Source organism: Setaria italica, chromosome VI, assembly GCF_000263155.2.
Source record: "Setaria italica strain Yugu1 chromosome VI, Setaria_italica_v2.0, whole genome shotgun sequence".
NCBI lineage: Eukaryota > Viridiplantae > Streptophyta > Magnoliopsida > Poales > Poaceae > Setaria > Setaria italica.
In genome coordinates, this window is record NC_028455.1 from 15938248 (window position 1) to 15952986 (window position 14739).

Genomic DNA, 14739 nt, shown 5'->3' on the forward strand with positions numbered 1-14739 from the left:
TATTCGATCAATCTTAAGCCGGCTGTCATGGGTTTTATAATTCACAGTCATGGTGCAGACTAAGTCTATCATATATGGACACATATGCGCAACACAGAACAGCATATATATAGTAATAACATGCTAGCTTATACATGTATACGTTCATTGGTTTGCTAGTTCACTAGTTATTAAAGGGCATACTCCCTCTTGAGAAATCGGCTAGGAGGGAGGGGAGCACCTCTATTTATAGGTACTCATGATTATTGTGATATTTCCATGTGGCAATTTCCCCACTCTTCGATACAAGTATCCTAACTGTAGAACTCTCCTCATCCTTATCTACTTTCTTATATTTGTACCAAGGTAAAATATCTAGTTCTAGAGTATTTTACATTTCACCATGAAACATGACAATTATGGCTCACCCATTAAAAACACCCCTCCAGAACCTTGTTACCTTAACATGATTTTACCCTTACGGATGGTCAGACCCCAACGACCGGATGGCCCCCCCCCCCAGGTGGAGTTTCTCGAAGCCCCCCCCCCCCCCCCCCCCCCCCCCCCCGCTCTTTCCGTCCTGCTCGCTTCTGATGATGTGGCGGATGCGGATTCCCGTGCGGCTTCGACTCCTACATGTTGGGGAAATGTTTTTTTTTATTTTTTTCGGTTCATCTTTTTCGTCTGTGCGTGGGGGAACGCGAGATCTTAGTTGGCTTGGAGGGAAATGTTGATGCTGCATTTTGCGCTGTTCGGCGAGGCTTCATCCGTCGGGGTGGGGATTTAGGGTTTTATTGGGGTTCGGTTGTGGGGGAAGAAATTCCTTCCGGTTTGGGGGGCCGATTATGTATGTTTGTGCCCAGCCATTCGCAAATGCTTCGGTTTATTTTCTTCGCATGGTCTCCATGTGGTTTGAGTTTTGATGCTCTGTCAGTGATCGCCGCCGGTGTGGTTTTCTCTGCTGGGATCCGCGCTTCTGTTGTGGCGGACTTTTTTCCTATGGGATCACCGTCGCACGGCTTGCCTTTGTAGGCTGGAATTTCTCTGGGTTCGGTGAATGGAAAGTCTTATTTAGGCACTTTCAGCTCTCTGTATGCGTTTTACTGGATTACTATTATAAATTGTTCATGTGCTGATTTGGCAAAAGGTGAAACGCTGAAGGTCATGACATATCTGGGTTCAATGAATGGAAAGTATTATTTAGGCATTTATCAGCGCTCTGTATGTGTTTTCCTCGATTAGTATTATAAATTGTTCCTGCGCTGATTTGGTAAAAGGTGAAAGGCTTGATACGTTATCGAAGGAAAATGACGTTTCGATTGAGGGCGTGCCCTTTCAGAGAGAATTGTTTGTCTAGTCACCTTTGTGCTTAGCAAGTTACTCGCTGATGTTTTTTCTGTTTTGCTTTGAGGATACCTGCCTCTGTTATGTTTGCTGAAACAGTTCTCTATTGTGTCTAAGGACTGATATCTGATTGACAGGAAACTGGTGAAGCAGAGATGACAACGGTTTTGATTTATGCTCCCGTTGTACTCTGCTCAATATTTAGATAGCTATAGATGGCGTTGATCTTTACCCCCAAACTGTAGAGAAAAAACGGTTGCCTTGTACTTCATGTGGGGCACTGAAATGAAGCTAACAACAGTGCACAACCAGTAAGGCAACCACGTCGTTCACAGATTGCCTGCTTGGTTAGCTTCTGTTTTCACCATTCCCAAGTTATTATGCAGACTAAGTAAATATAAATAACGTATACGTGAAATGTTACCTGTTCATTCTTTGGTTATGATTACTCTTCTTGCTACATAAGCAGGTTGACTAGGCTGGTTGTTCTCTAAGTGAAGCTTTTTTCTTTTGGATGCAACTAGAGGGAGAGCCCTCTTGATTTAAGCATATCGCGTGACCCCATCCAGATTCATCGAACATGACGTTGGGTCGATGTTGTCTTCCTTCTTATCACCTTCTTCTTCCTTGCGTCTGCAGCAGAAGCCTGCACAGTCCTCCCGCCGCTGAATTCCACTGCCGCCCGCGGCCGGCGCTGCCACGCCGCTCCGACCACCTCCTGCCCCCGCCGCGCCACCCCGCCCTTCCTAACCGCTTACGTCGCTCGCTCCCGCCGCCAGCACCACCCACCAGGGGTCCCCACCATCCACCGGCAGCGCCATCGCCGCCGGCCTCGCCGCCCACAACCCACAACCACCGCCGGACTTGCCGCCGCCACCGGGCATCCCTTTAAGCCTGCCGGCCATGGAAACCCCCTCCCCCAAACCTAGAAACCTGAACCTGGCAATCCCCAGCCTCCAAACCCTAACCACTAACCTCACCATGGCCGGATCTCGCTTCGGGTTGCCGGATTTCACCGGTGACCAATCGATTTCAAGGTGATGCACTCGCCCCCACCTCCATCGCCTCGCCCTCGGCTCCGGCGGCGAGACGCGGCCTCCTCCACCGCCCTCCACCGCGGCCGCCGCTAATCTCGTCGTCGACCACTCGAATCGACGTCGAGCGCTGCCATGGATTTGAGGGAGAGAGATGCAAGAACAGAGGAAGGCATGCAGGGAAGACGAGTGGCAGCGAGAGAAGATAAGGCTGGAGGAGGCGTCGGGCATCTAACGCGGTTTATGGGCCCCACGCTTGGGGGATCTCCACGTAAGGCAAAAACGAGAGCGTTCTCTGATTAGATTATACATTTTCTTTTCTAGTTCTTTTTTTTTCCTATGCATGCTATTTTCTTACTATTGTCATCTTCGTGAGGTTAACATTATGTTAACTAGTAAAATCAAGTTTTTCCTTATATATTTGTGTTGTTGGATGCATTTATACTGCTAGAACTTTGCAAACAAAAGGTGTGTTGTATTTGCAACTTATTATAATGCCTATGCTTCTCTCTGCGAAATGCACTGTTGATGTTTTTCATAGAAATACACATGATCAGCACAATCACTCCTTACATTGCCAATAAATTTACTTGGCCTTTCTCTCCCGTGACCGTGATATGTAACTACCCTTCTGTCTTTTGTAGGCATTTGTTACAGCAGGCACAAGAAATCTGCTGAGCGCAACAGCTTATTTACACCTAGAGTTGCAACCTATTCCAGTGGTCATGCACTTCCTAAGGTCCCCAGTTTGGGATTTGGCAGTTCTAACAAGGAATGGGAAAACATTCGTCAGCGCAAGGTCCAATTGATCAACTTCCTTTCTAGTATGGAACGTCCCTCTGAAATTCTGTCATAGCTGGCAAAATGGCAGGTGGCAAATTGAAGAATCATTCTATGGAGCCAACAGAACAAAAAGGAAAGCTTGACATCATAGTTCTTGATTCAGATGATGAGGACAGAAACAATTCAGGATCCAATAAGTTGGCACCTAAGACAAACAAAGAACTGACAACATCTGAATTGGCTAGTAATGTCATGAAATGGGTGGCATCCAATGGGATGAGGCAAGCATCTGAAACCATGCATGCTGAAGTAGACAAAAATACGCTGATTGTTCCATATGGTCAAAGTGCAGCTTTAGTGAATCAATTTCCTTTGCAAACCAGCTGGCAACCATCTATTCAGTTTGAGAGAGTTGTGTTGCAGAAAAGGCCTGAGGAGCAGTGTATGCAAGATCTCGTGGTATGTACCTTTCAATTCCAGTAAAATGAATGTTCAAAAAATCTGTATTACTGTGCATATTATACAAAGCCTACCAAGTTGGATGACTTTGTATTCCAACTCTTAACTCTTGTTTTTCGTTCTAGGCTGCTAACATAGTGGAGAAGAGAGCAGAAACACAAGTGTTCCTTTCAGTTCCTATGGAGAAAAAGCGAAGGAGGTCAGACCCCAGCTTGCATGTCAGGGAAGATGCTAGCACTGCCCCTAGACAAAGAAAAAGAAAATCTGACACAGATCCAGTAGGTGCTGATTTATCATCGGGTTTAAGACAAACCGATATTTCATCAGAACCTGACCTGCCTATAGAGGAAGAGGAGAAACCAAAAAATGAAAGTGATGGTCTTGAGGAATATTGGAAAGATTTTGCGTTGGCTGTTGAAAGCACAAAGGTAAGAGTGTCAACCACAGAATTTAGTTCATAGTGCAGCACTATTTGAAAATCTTTATTTTTTTTTCCAGATGACTGCTTGTTCTGCTGGTGAATACATGTTGTATCATCTATTTTTAGTATTGAACGCTGCTTTCTGCGAAACATCTTCATGGTAGTATATTTTGCCTAGTTGATTGCAAGAAATATACTCTTTCACAATGTAAGGTCAGGTCAACAATATGAACACTGCTAGAAAGCAAAAGATGCCTACAGAATTTGATAGAGATGGAAAAAATCTGTGCCTATGAAGCATGAAATGCTCCAATAGACATGCCAAGATCACAATAACTTTATTATTTTTGGTACTGTGTTAACTTTTACGCACAGCCATAACAACAACTACACCTAGATTACAATGATGACTTGTACTGTGACATGATAACTTTCCAGTAAAAGGGAGGATCTCATTATGTGGGAGTTAAATGTTAAATAATGCACAGAGCTTCATTAGCTGAAGTGTTCAAAATGCATTCCTTTGTCTTTTTCTATCATGATAAGTTTGCATACTTGCTGTTCAGTTCAATTGTTCATAACCAGTTTGTATTATCTGTGATTCTTGATTTGGCTACTATTATTGGTCCAGCTTGACGCAGTTGATGAGGCAGCAAATGAGAAAGAAGAGGATAATGGAAAGATGGAGGATGTCGACTGCATTCATGACATTTGGATTCATGAAGATTTGGGCCATGTATGCCGTGTCTGTGGTATGATTGTGAGAAGAGCTGAATCAATAATTGATTATCAGTGGAAAAAGGTTTGTAATTTGTTTAAGATATAGGAGGCTTTTGTAGCTCTAGTTCATTTAGCAGTATAGTTTCTTTATGGATGCATGTAGTTTTCATTATGTGAAAATTCTAAGGACAGGCTCCGAGATGGGGTGTTCTTGTTTAGCAAAAGGCCTGGTAGTTAATTCTTTACATTAGTTCTGCTTCACCTTCACATACTTTACAGTTTCAAGTTTTGAACACCTGTGCTGTAAGCTTATGTGCTCATTTCACTTGATATGTACTAGTTCCATACTCTTTGACATCAGTCCCGCTACATGCTTCTTACAGTTTTTAATTTTTTGAACACTTATGCTGTTAGCTTATCTGGAACAGGTTGTGAAATATAAACAAATGTCATATTGTCATTTCCTTGAGAATATCAACCTTTTCTTGCTGACAGTGCCAACTAGTATCAAACAATATAAAATCATTGTAATATAGCTAAAATAGTCATAGATCAGTAATTTTTGTTTCATGTTTATTAAAAAAGAAAGCTTTACTTGCAGATTAACCTTGGAACTTATGGCATTTTGCTGAAAGCCTGAGATTTTTTTGTTTCTCCCCTGAATAACTTGCTAGCTTGAGGCGATGTGTTTTGTTATTATCTCTTTGAGTTGATTATTACTATCTACTCTAGCAATTGGGGATATTTTGGTCTGCCTATTGATTTGGTAATGGTTGTATGTGTATGATTTAGTGACTGTCACTTTGTCAGTGTTCTGGCTTTAATATCAAGATGTGCATGCATGTTGTGATACAACACGCTAGGTATGGACTGGGTAACAAAAAATGTAGCAATTTTATAAACTAATGTCAACTTTATATTATAATCATGAGATTCAAATGTGTAAATCTGCACAGAATAGAATAGTATTGGAGAAACCAAGTGACCTTAATGTTTTCTCCATTTCAGGCTTCAAGGAGAAGAACAAATTGCTATGGAGGACATTCAAAGGATGCTGATGAGAAAGACTATGGTATTGTTAAACTGTCTGAAGATTTCATAGTTTCAGATATTGCTATTCATCCTAGGCATGCTAGGCAAATGAGACCGCATCAGTTGGAAGGATTCAACTTTTTGGTTAAGAATTTGGTTGGAGACAAGCCTGGAGGTTGCATTCTTGCTCATGCCCCGGGTTCGGGGAAAACATTTATGCTTATAAGTTTCATTCAGAGCTTCCTAGCAAGGTATCCATCTGCAAGGCCCCTTGTTGTGCTGCCCAAAGGGATATTAGGCACATGGAAGAAAGAAATTCATCAGTGGCAAGTGCAGGATATACCATTGTATGATTTCTACTCTGTTAAGGCTGAAAAAAGAGTAGACCAGTTGGAAGTCCTCAAATCATGGGAAGACAAGATGAGTATACTGTTTCTTGGATACAAGCAGTTCTCCACAATCATCTCTGATGATGGGGGCAGCAAAGCAGCAGCTGCATGTAGGGACAGGCTGCTTAAGGTCCCCAACCTTTTGATAATGGATGAGGGTCTCATCTATGCATGTTGAAAATCAAGGCGAAGTTGAAGTTTTTGAAGCTACAGCTCCTTTGCACATACAGAGAAAATATCCACCTTAACAAATGATTGTCACGTTGAGGAAGTGTTTAACATCTTGAATCTTGTTCGCCCAAAGTTTCTCAAGATGGAATCATCCCGTCCTATTGTTAGACGAATAATGAGTCAAGTAGTAATGTCAGGTAGAAGTTCAAAAGGAATTGCTGAAAGTGCATTTACTGAGTCAGTTGAAGAAACCTTGTTGAATGATGAAAACTTCAAGAGAAAAGCTCATGTCATTAGAGGTCTTAGACAACTTACAAAGGATGTGCTTCACTACTATAAGGGTGATATCTTAGATGAACTACCTGGCTTGGTAGACTTCAGCGTGTTCTTGAAACTCACTCCCATGCAGAAAGAGATCACTCAAAAGAAGATGGGAGCATACGACAAGTTCAAAAGAAGTGCCGTAGATACTTCATTGTATGTTCATCCTTGTCTTTCGGAAATTTCAGAAGTTAATGCTGAGGATAGGGCTAACACCTTGACAGATAAGTCGATTGATATTATGGTTGATTCCATCAATGTAAGAGATGGGGTGAAGGCAAGGTTTTTCATGAATATCCTGTCACTTGCTAATTCTGCAGGAGAGAAATTACTTGCTTTTAGCCAATATATAATTCCAATGAAATTTTTGGAAAGGCTGCTGGTTAAGGTTAAGGGCTGGCATGTGGGGAAAGAGATTTTCAGGATCTCTGGTGATACTAGTCAAGAAGACAGAGAGTTGATAGTAGATCAATTTAACAACTCTGCTGATGCAGAAGTGCTATTTGGTTCTATCAGGGCATGTGGCGAGGGCATCTCCCTTGTCGGCGCATCGAGAGTCATCATTTTAGATGTTCATCTGAACCCATCTGTCACCCGTCAAGTGATCGGGCGTGCATTCAGGCCCGGGCAGCAGAAGAAAGTGTTTATATACAGGCTTGTAGCTGCTGATTCTGCTGAGGAGAAGCATCATGAGACCGCTTTCAAGAAAGAAGTCACACCGAAGCTGTGGTTTGAATGGAGTGAACACTGTACAACAGAAGACTTCAAGCTCAGTCAAGTTGACATTGATGACTCTGGGGATGAATTATTATTGGATACTAAAGCAGTGCACCAGGATATCAAGGCACTGTATAGAAGGTGAATCCCTTCTCTCAATGTCTCGATATTGTTTTGCATGCTAGTATTCTCATCTAGAATTTGTCTTTGTAGGTAACAAGCTCTGTGGCCACTGGACACCATGTAAATATTGGAATGCTGATCTTCCAAACTGTTTCTTGATCTGAAGTAAGCAGATTTTCCTCCGGAACTATGCTTTACACTACATGAAAACAATGCTCCCTTTTCTGTTCCATTTGATGATCGTGATGTTTGCATTAATGGGTACTGTTTCCCTGCAGGGTGTTACAGTGGCTCCATTGTGGTGACAGACCTGAATTTGCTCTAAGCTAGGACTTTATGTTATTATGTCATTTTCAAACTATGTTTATGGAATGGCTCCTTTGTAGTATGTGCCAACTTGCGACAGCAATCAGGTTGATCTTGTTCTCTTTCCTTGACTGGTTAGGTTAAGTTTTGAGGATTAACAGCCACCGTTTTCTCCCCCAAAATTTCTTGTGGGCAACAATAAACAACTCAATGAACCCTTTCGTGAACCTGTCTTTGTGCGCGTAGTTTGTTTTGTTCTTGAGCCTTGGAGGTTAGGCAGCTATTTTGTATTGTTTTTGAGCATTCGAGGTTATGCAGCTGTTTTGTTCTTGAGCAGTGGAGTTGCGCGGTGGCGCAGTGCCCTTCTTTATATGCCCAATGCAATGCAGCCATGCAGGCCACTCTGATTTCTTTGGATGCAGAAGCGAGAACTCTTGGAATGCTCAAAGGTTTTTTGTGCGTGACATGTTTATAAACATTACTATTGGTTTCGCTAGGACGTTTAGTATTGCTCGGCATAGGGTCTGGTGCTCACTTGGGTTATGAATTAAAATGAGCTCCGTTTTCTAGAACGCATGAAATAGCTCTTTTGTTTTTGTTTTGTTTTTGTTTTTTTAGAACACATGAAAGAGGTCTGAGACAGTGGTATGCAGATCTGTCTTTTCTTATGCATGCAGGAAAAGCAAACCAGGGGAAAGGAAAGGCAGTGAAAAGGGCTGGGAAAGATGATGTGCAGTGCATGCAGGTCGCTCTCTTTTTTGTTGTCACGATTACATACTCCTCGTGTGTTGGCTGACGACCGGTTCCACCATGCCGCTCGCTCCCATCGCCCGCCACACCTTTGCCTGCTCTCACAACCACCACTTCCACAAGTAGAGTTGGATGCTACCGAGCTAGGAACTCGCGAGCTAGTTTGGCTCGTTTGCAGTTCGGATCAGCTTGGATTGGCTTAACTAGCCTTTGCTCGTTTTGTTAACGAGCTGGTTCGAGCCAGCTCACGAGCCAACTAAATTAGAAGACTAAAGGCTCAACGTAGGAAACCGAGTTGTTGAAGTCGAGCTGATTTGTCTCCTGCTCCCACAACCACCACTTCCAAGTAGAGTTGGGGCCGCCCTGGCTCATCTTTTTTTTTAGCCTCCGCTCATGTCCTTATTCTACCACTTTCCTTACATTGGTCGAGCTAGAAACTCGTGAGCTAGTTTGGCTCGTTTATAGTTCAGCTTAGCTGGGATCGGCTTAACTAGCCTTTGCTCGTTTTGTTAACGAGTTGGCTCGAGCCAGCTCGCGAGCCAACTGAGTTAGAAGGCTAAAGGCCCAAAATAGGGAGCCGAGCAGCTGATCCAGCTGAGCTGCCCATGCATTGCATGATAGATTTTAGAATTTAGGACTTTATAATTATTATGTTTATGTTTTATATATGTTGAGATGGTAATAGCAAATTTACATCTAGCTTTGTGACTTTGTGAGCCTAAAAAGCTGGCTGAAGCTGTTAACGAGCCAACTCGAATCAATCTTTTTATTCATTTTGTTCACAAGCTAAGCCGAGCTGGCTCTAGCACGTTTAGGTTAGCAAGCCAGACTGAGCCGCCGGCTCGGCGTCAAGCCACAGCAGCATCCTGATCGGAACAGCTGACTGCAGCTGCGCTGCGGCTGCAACAGCAAGCCAGCAGGGCTGCAGGCAGCGTACGGGTGGCAATTGTTGTGCAGTTCTTTTTGTGGCTAAAGATGAGGATACACGGTTGTTTCTTGGCTGGAGTCTGGAGATGCTTGAGCTGCAGGCTGCAGCCGAGTGTAGGTGAGCATGGGTACCAAACCACCACTTGCAAAAGCCGTAGATGGGGCGCTCTGTAGCACGGCTGGGGTCAGCCTGGCTGTGAGAGTTTGCCAAGAATCCAAAAGCATCACCGTGCTATCTTGGAAACAACAAACCGTCAAGTGCCGTTTTCTTCGTACAAACGAGTGGGCAGCAAGCCACTGACTTTCCCCAAACTCCCAACTTTAACATTATGCAAAAACAAGATTCTCCATCACATCAAACTTGCGGTACATGTATGGAGTACTAAATATAGACGAAATTAAAAACTAATTGCACAGTTTTATTATACTTTGCGAGACGAATCTTTTGAACCTAATTAGTCAAATACAAACGAAACGCTACAGTGTACTACAGTACTACAACAGTAATTTTGCATCTTCAAAGTTGAACAACTAAACAACATCTCCAAAGTTGGACAACTAGGCAAGGCCTAAAGTTTGTTTCGATTTAAAGGAACTAATCTATCAATAAATAAGATCCACCCAACTGCTCCTACAATGAGTCCACAGCAAAAAACAACAATTCACACAGCACAGCTTGCTAGGATCAGTGAACTTTCCAGCCCATTGCTTAGCCGATACCATTGCTACGAGGGTCCTGCACATTTTACCACAAGCATCCAATTTGCACCAAGTCAGATTCAAAGGCGAAAAGAGAACCGGTGGCTCTGAAAGAATGCCCCAAGAGCTAAAATAACAGGAGAAGCAGCTAAGACAAAACAGACAACATGTCAAGCTATCAACCGCGAGATAAGAAATACTCTATAAACTAATATAATGTATGTATTATTGTTCCTGCACCGTATCAGTTTGAATCCACACTTAGTGAATTTAATTCAGATTCACAAAAAAGAAGTGCATAATTAAACAGGGCAATGAGCGAGCCTACTGCTCGCAACACGCCAGCACCGAGCAGCCAACAAAGCTGACTAGAATTAACCTGAATAACCCAATGAAACCACCGCTAAATACTCCTCATCAGCTTTGCACCTCGTAATAATCTATGAAGGCTGCTCCCCCGTAGCAGCTCTCCTCCGACTGGCCTGCCCTTTATGTACAACCAGAGTAAGGTTGGGTTTATTTCCCCGAGTGCAAACTCTTCGTCAGCAAATTTCTCCCAGCCCTGATCAGTAGGCGTCCGGAAAGCTGTCGTCGTCGTCCGACGGCGGCGGAAGGTTGAGGTCGATGGCAAAGACCTTGCCGCTGGATGCAAGTGTTTCGCTCTGCATGATGGGTTCCTGCACGAAACCAAGCAAAGTGGATTTCCGTTAGCAACACGAAACATGTATCAACTGACTGAAAAATCATCACGAGCAGATGAATATATTGACATTATTCTAATCTAGGTAGTACAAAAGTTTGTCATGCTACTTGAATCACAAACATTTTTTTTAGAAAAACGAAAACTGAACTGTTTTACAACAGGGGATGGAGCGGGGCCCATCACCAGTGACCCAGCTGACAGGGTTGGTTAGCAGCGGGATCATGGTGACGATGACAGCACGTGATTCCATCGTACAACGCTGAGTGATTCGAAAAGCAAGATGAGCAACGGGAAAGCTGTTCCAAGGGGAACATATTATTCAATAAAATAGGATAACACGATCAGGCCACATCATGTGCAGCCATCACCGTCACAGTGTCACCACCAAGAAATGCAAAAAAGACAAAAAAGGAAAAAATAAAAGAGAATGGCTAGATGAATCTCCAAACCACTCAAACCAAAAATGGCGCAGCTCAACGATAATTATTAGCGTGTATCCACGTAAGTAACACCTGCTCTCACCAAACGGAAAGCTCTCGAAAAAATAAATTAAATTAAATTAATAAAGAGAGAAAAAATATTAGAACGGTGCCGAGTGATAGTGGTGACCTGGTGACTGGTACGATTTACGCCGCTGCTAGCGGTCGCGGCCTTGCACGTGGGCCACGCGCCCCTACCATTCGCGGGCCCGCCCGCGCTTGCGGACCTGTGACGGATGGGCACGGACACACAAATGGCCGGGCCGCCCGCCACGCCGCCGACGGCCACTTCCCGCGCTTTGCTCGCGAGTGGGCCCCACGGGCCCAGAGTCCCAAGCTAACACGCAAAGCCAGAGTCCACTTCACATCGCCATATGACAATTGACAAAAAAACCAAAAATAGTACTATTTTCCTTTTCGGCAAAAACAAAAGACCCGTTTCTTTTCAAAAAAAATTACTACAACGAGTATACTGCCTCTTCTCCGTCTCCCCGTACTTGCTTGAGATGGTGCTTGATACGAGGTGCTAAAATTTAGCAGGATTACATCGGATATTCGGATGCTAATTAGAAAGACTAAACATGAGCTAAATACAAAACTAATTGCATAGATGGAGTCTAATTCACGAGACGAATCTATTAAGGCTAATTAATTCATCATTAGCAAATGGTTACTGTAGCACCACATTGTCAAATCATGGACTAATTAGGATTAATAGATTCGTCTCGCGAATTAGACTTCATCTGTACAATTAGTTTTGTAATTAGACTATATTTAAACGAATTAGACTTCATCTGTACAATTAATTTTATAATTAGACTATATTTAATACTCCTAATTAGTATCCAACATCCGATGTGACAGGTACTAAAGTTTAGTATGGTGTTCCAAACACCCCCTCAGCTCAAACATCAGGAGGACCCGCGCACGTGAGAATTTACAGACCCCGGAAACGTAAACCCCCGTAAACCCCATGATAGGCGGGCCCGCAGCAAATACCGCGGGCCTACGCCAACCGCGGCAGCAGCGAAGATCGAAGTAACCCCTTGTTTACTTCCCTCCAAATTCCCAACTTTGACACTATGAAAAAAAAGATTCCCCATCACATCAAACTTGCGGTACATACATGCATGGAGTACTAAATGTAGACGAAATCAAAACTAATTGTACAGTTTTGTTGTACTTTGCGAGACGAATCTTTTAAGCCTAATTAGTCAATATTTGGACAATAATTCACAAATACAAACGAAACGCTACAGTGTCGCATTTATGACAAAATGCCAATTTGACACCTCCCAACTTGTGAAGTAAACAAGGGCTAAGGGAGCGCCCCCCAGCCAGCCAGGCTAGCCTATCTTGCAAGGCAAGTCAAAATAAGGCAGGCGAAGCGAGGGAATTCACCGGCGGCCGTCTCGACCCCGGACTCCTGTCGGCACGAGTAAAAAACCAACAAGAGGAAAGGAAAAGGGAGACAAATCCATGCGTCGATGGAGAGCTGCTAGCAGAGAAAAGGGCAGGCATCCAGGCGGCTGACGACGCTTGGTGGCTGGCCCCACCCACGGGCGGGAATCGGGATGGCGACGAAGCTGCGGGGTCTCGGGTGCGGCAAGCGCGGCGCGCGGACACGCCGTGCCGCTGCCGCCCATGATTGCGCGTTTGCGACTGCCAATTATTTATTGATTGGCCAAAAGGAAAAAAAATCATTTTGACACGTAGTATGGGGTACGCCCTATTCATTACTACTCCTAGCAGTTTCTGAATCACTGCCGAATACGGCTTGTACTAAAATGGTTTAAACCTAACTTGACTCACTAGTAAAGCGCATCCTTTTACAGAAATTCTAGAAGGAAAAAATTGCTGAATTTGGGTGGAAGTGGAGTAGGAGAAGGACAGGAGAGCCCGGTGGATGGAACCCCGGTAAGCGCCAACAATACAACCCTCCTCTTCCCCCGGCCGCCGCACCGCGCGGTGCAACGAATCTGGCGCCTGCCCGGCGAGGCGGCGACGGCGACAAAAAAGGAAAAACAAATCCTAACCCATCACGAAACCACCAACTAACCGAAAGCAGACGGACAGGCGCCCTCCCTCTATTTCTTTTCTTTTTCATTTTTCTACAACTAGACAGCCTGTTCCTCTGATTCTTTTCCTTGCACGCCGCAAGCACACCCAGCAACCGCCCCCACGAATTTGCAGATCAGGTCAGCAAAGATGGAGAGGAAACCGGGGTTGGCTTCGTTGAGGAAGAAGTAATTAACGAGAAATTTACGGGAACGAGCAAGGCACCAAGAGATCAGTCGGAAGGAAATTTCCGGGGTCTACGGGTGCCGGCTGCTGTAATCCCATGACCGGAGAACGCGAAGAACACACGGCATCACGCGTGCTACGGCCACACCAAGCAGATTCATCAACAAACAAAAAAAAAATCAACTTTTTGAGGGGGATGTTTCTTGTTTTTTAAGATTTGAGCGACCAAAACGGAATCGAAAGTTCAATCAACATAGCAGAAAGAAGAAATTAAATTGCAACCGCACGTAGAACACCAATCAAGAAGAAGATTGGCAGCCAAGAAACAGACTTCGGAATCTAGAGACCCAAGAGATAACGTCCGGCCCATGGAGGAAAGAGAAAGCGAGAGGCCGGAAAAAATGGGAAAGGGGAGGACTTGACTTACCGCCGGAATTGGCTTCTCCTCGCCGGCCGCCACCCGCGCCCGCTTCGCCGGCGAGCTGCACCCCTCGTCCTCGTCGTCGCGGCTGCTGCCATATCCGCGGGCGCCGGGGCCCTTCCGCTTCGCTTGCGGCCGCGCCGCGTCGTCCGCGCTCGACGACGCGCCGGATCCGCCGGCGCCGTAGTCCAGTGGGGTGTCGGGGCTCGGCGCATTCATGGGCTCCTTGGCCGGCGCGGCTGCGTGCGCCCGCGCCGCCGCCTTCTCGTCCGCGTGGCGCGGCCGCGTCTGCGCCCGCGCCGCGCTGTCGGCGGAGCTCGTCGACGCCGAGCCGGATCCGACCGGGGCGCTGTAGTGGAGCGCCGCCCCCACCGGCCGCCGCGCCGACCCCACGTCCCTTTCGTCCCCGCCGGATCCCGCGGGGGCGGCGGCGGCAAGGTCCAGCAACCGAAGCGCCTTCCTCCAGGGAATCGACGAGCCTCGCCTCCCGCCGCTCCGCGGCCGCCGTCTGGCCCACCTCTCCGTCTCCTCCTCCGGCGCCGCCGTCCCGGGCGAGGAGGAGGAGGCCTCACCCGGTGGCACCGGGAGCCACGCCGGCCGCTCCCGCAGCTTCCTAGACCGGAGGCTGACGAGAATCTGCACGGCGCGGACCACCACCGGATCCTCCTCCCCTTCCAACACCACCGCCGACGCCGCCATGTGAACCCCCGCCCGGAA

General features: G+C 45.6%; 1 protein-coding gene and 1 pseudogene across 1 annotated transcript; one reads left to right on the forward strand and one right to left on the reverse strand.

Annotated features, from left to right (window-relative positions):
* The window catches only part of LOC101757220, an 8008-nt pseudogene extending 493 nt beyond the window's left edge, over positions 1-7515 (forward strand).
* A 2836-nt stretch (positions 7516-10351) lies between these two features.
* LOC101757608 (dapper homolog 3) lies at positions 10352-14733 on the reverse strand. The gene is made up of 2 exons (XM_004973121.2): positions 14029-14733; positions 10352-10852 (listed from the first exon to the last, which is right to left on the reverse strand). The coding sequence occupies exons 1-2, from the start codon at positions 14719-14721 to the stop codon at positions 10742-10744; spliced, it is 804 nt and encodes a 267-aa protein (XP_004973178.1). The 5' UTR covers positions 14722-14733; the 3' UTR covers positions 10352-10741.
* Between the last annotated feature and the right edge of the window lie 6 nt (positions 14734-14739).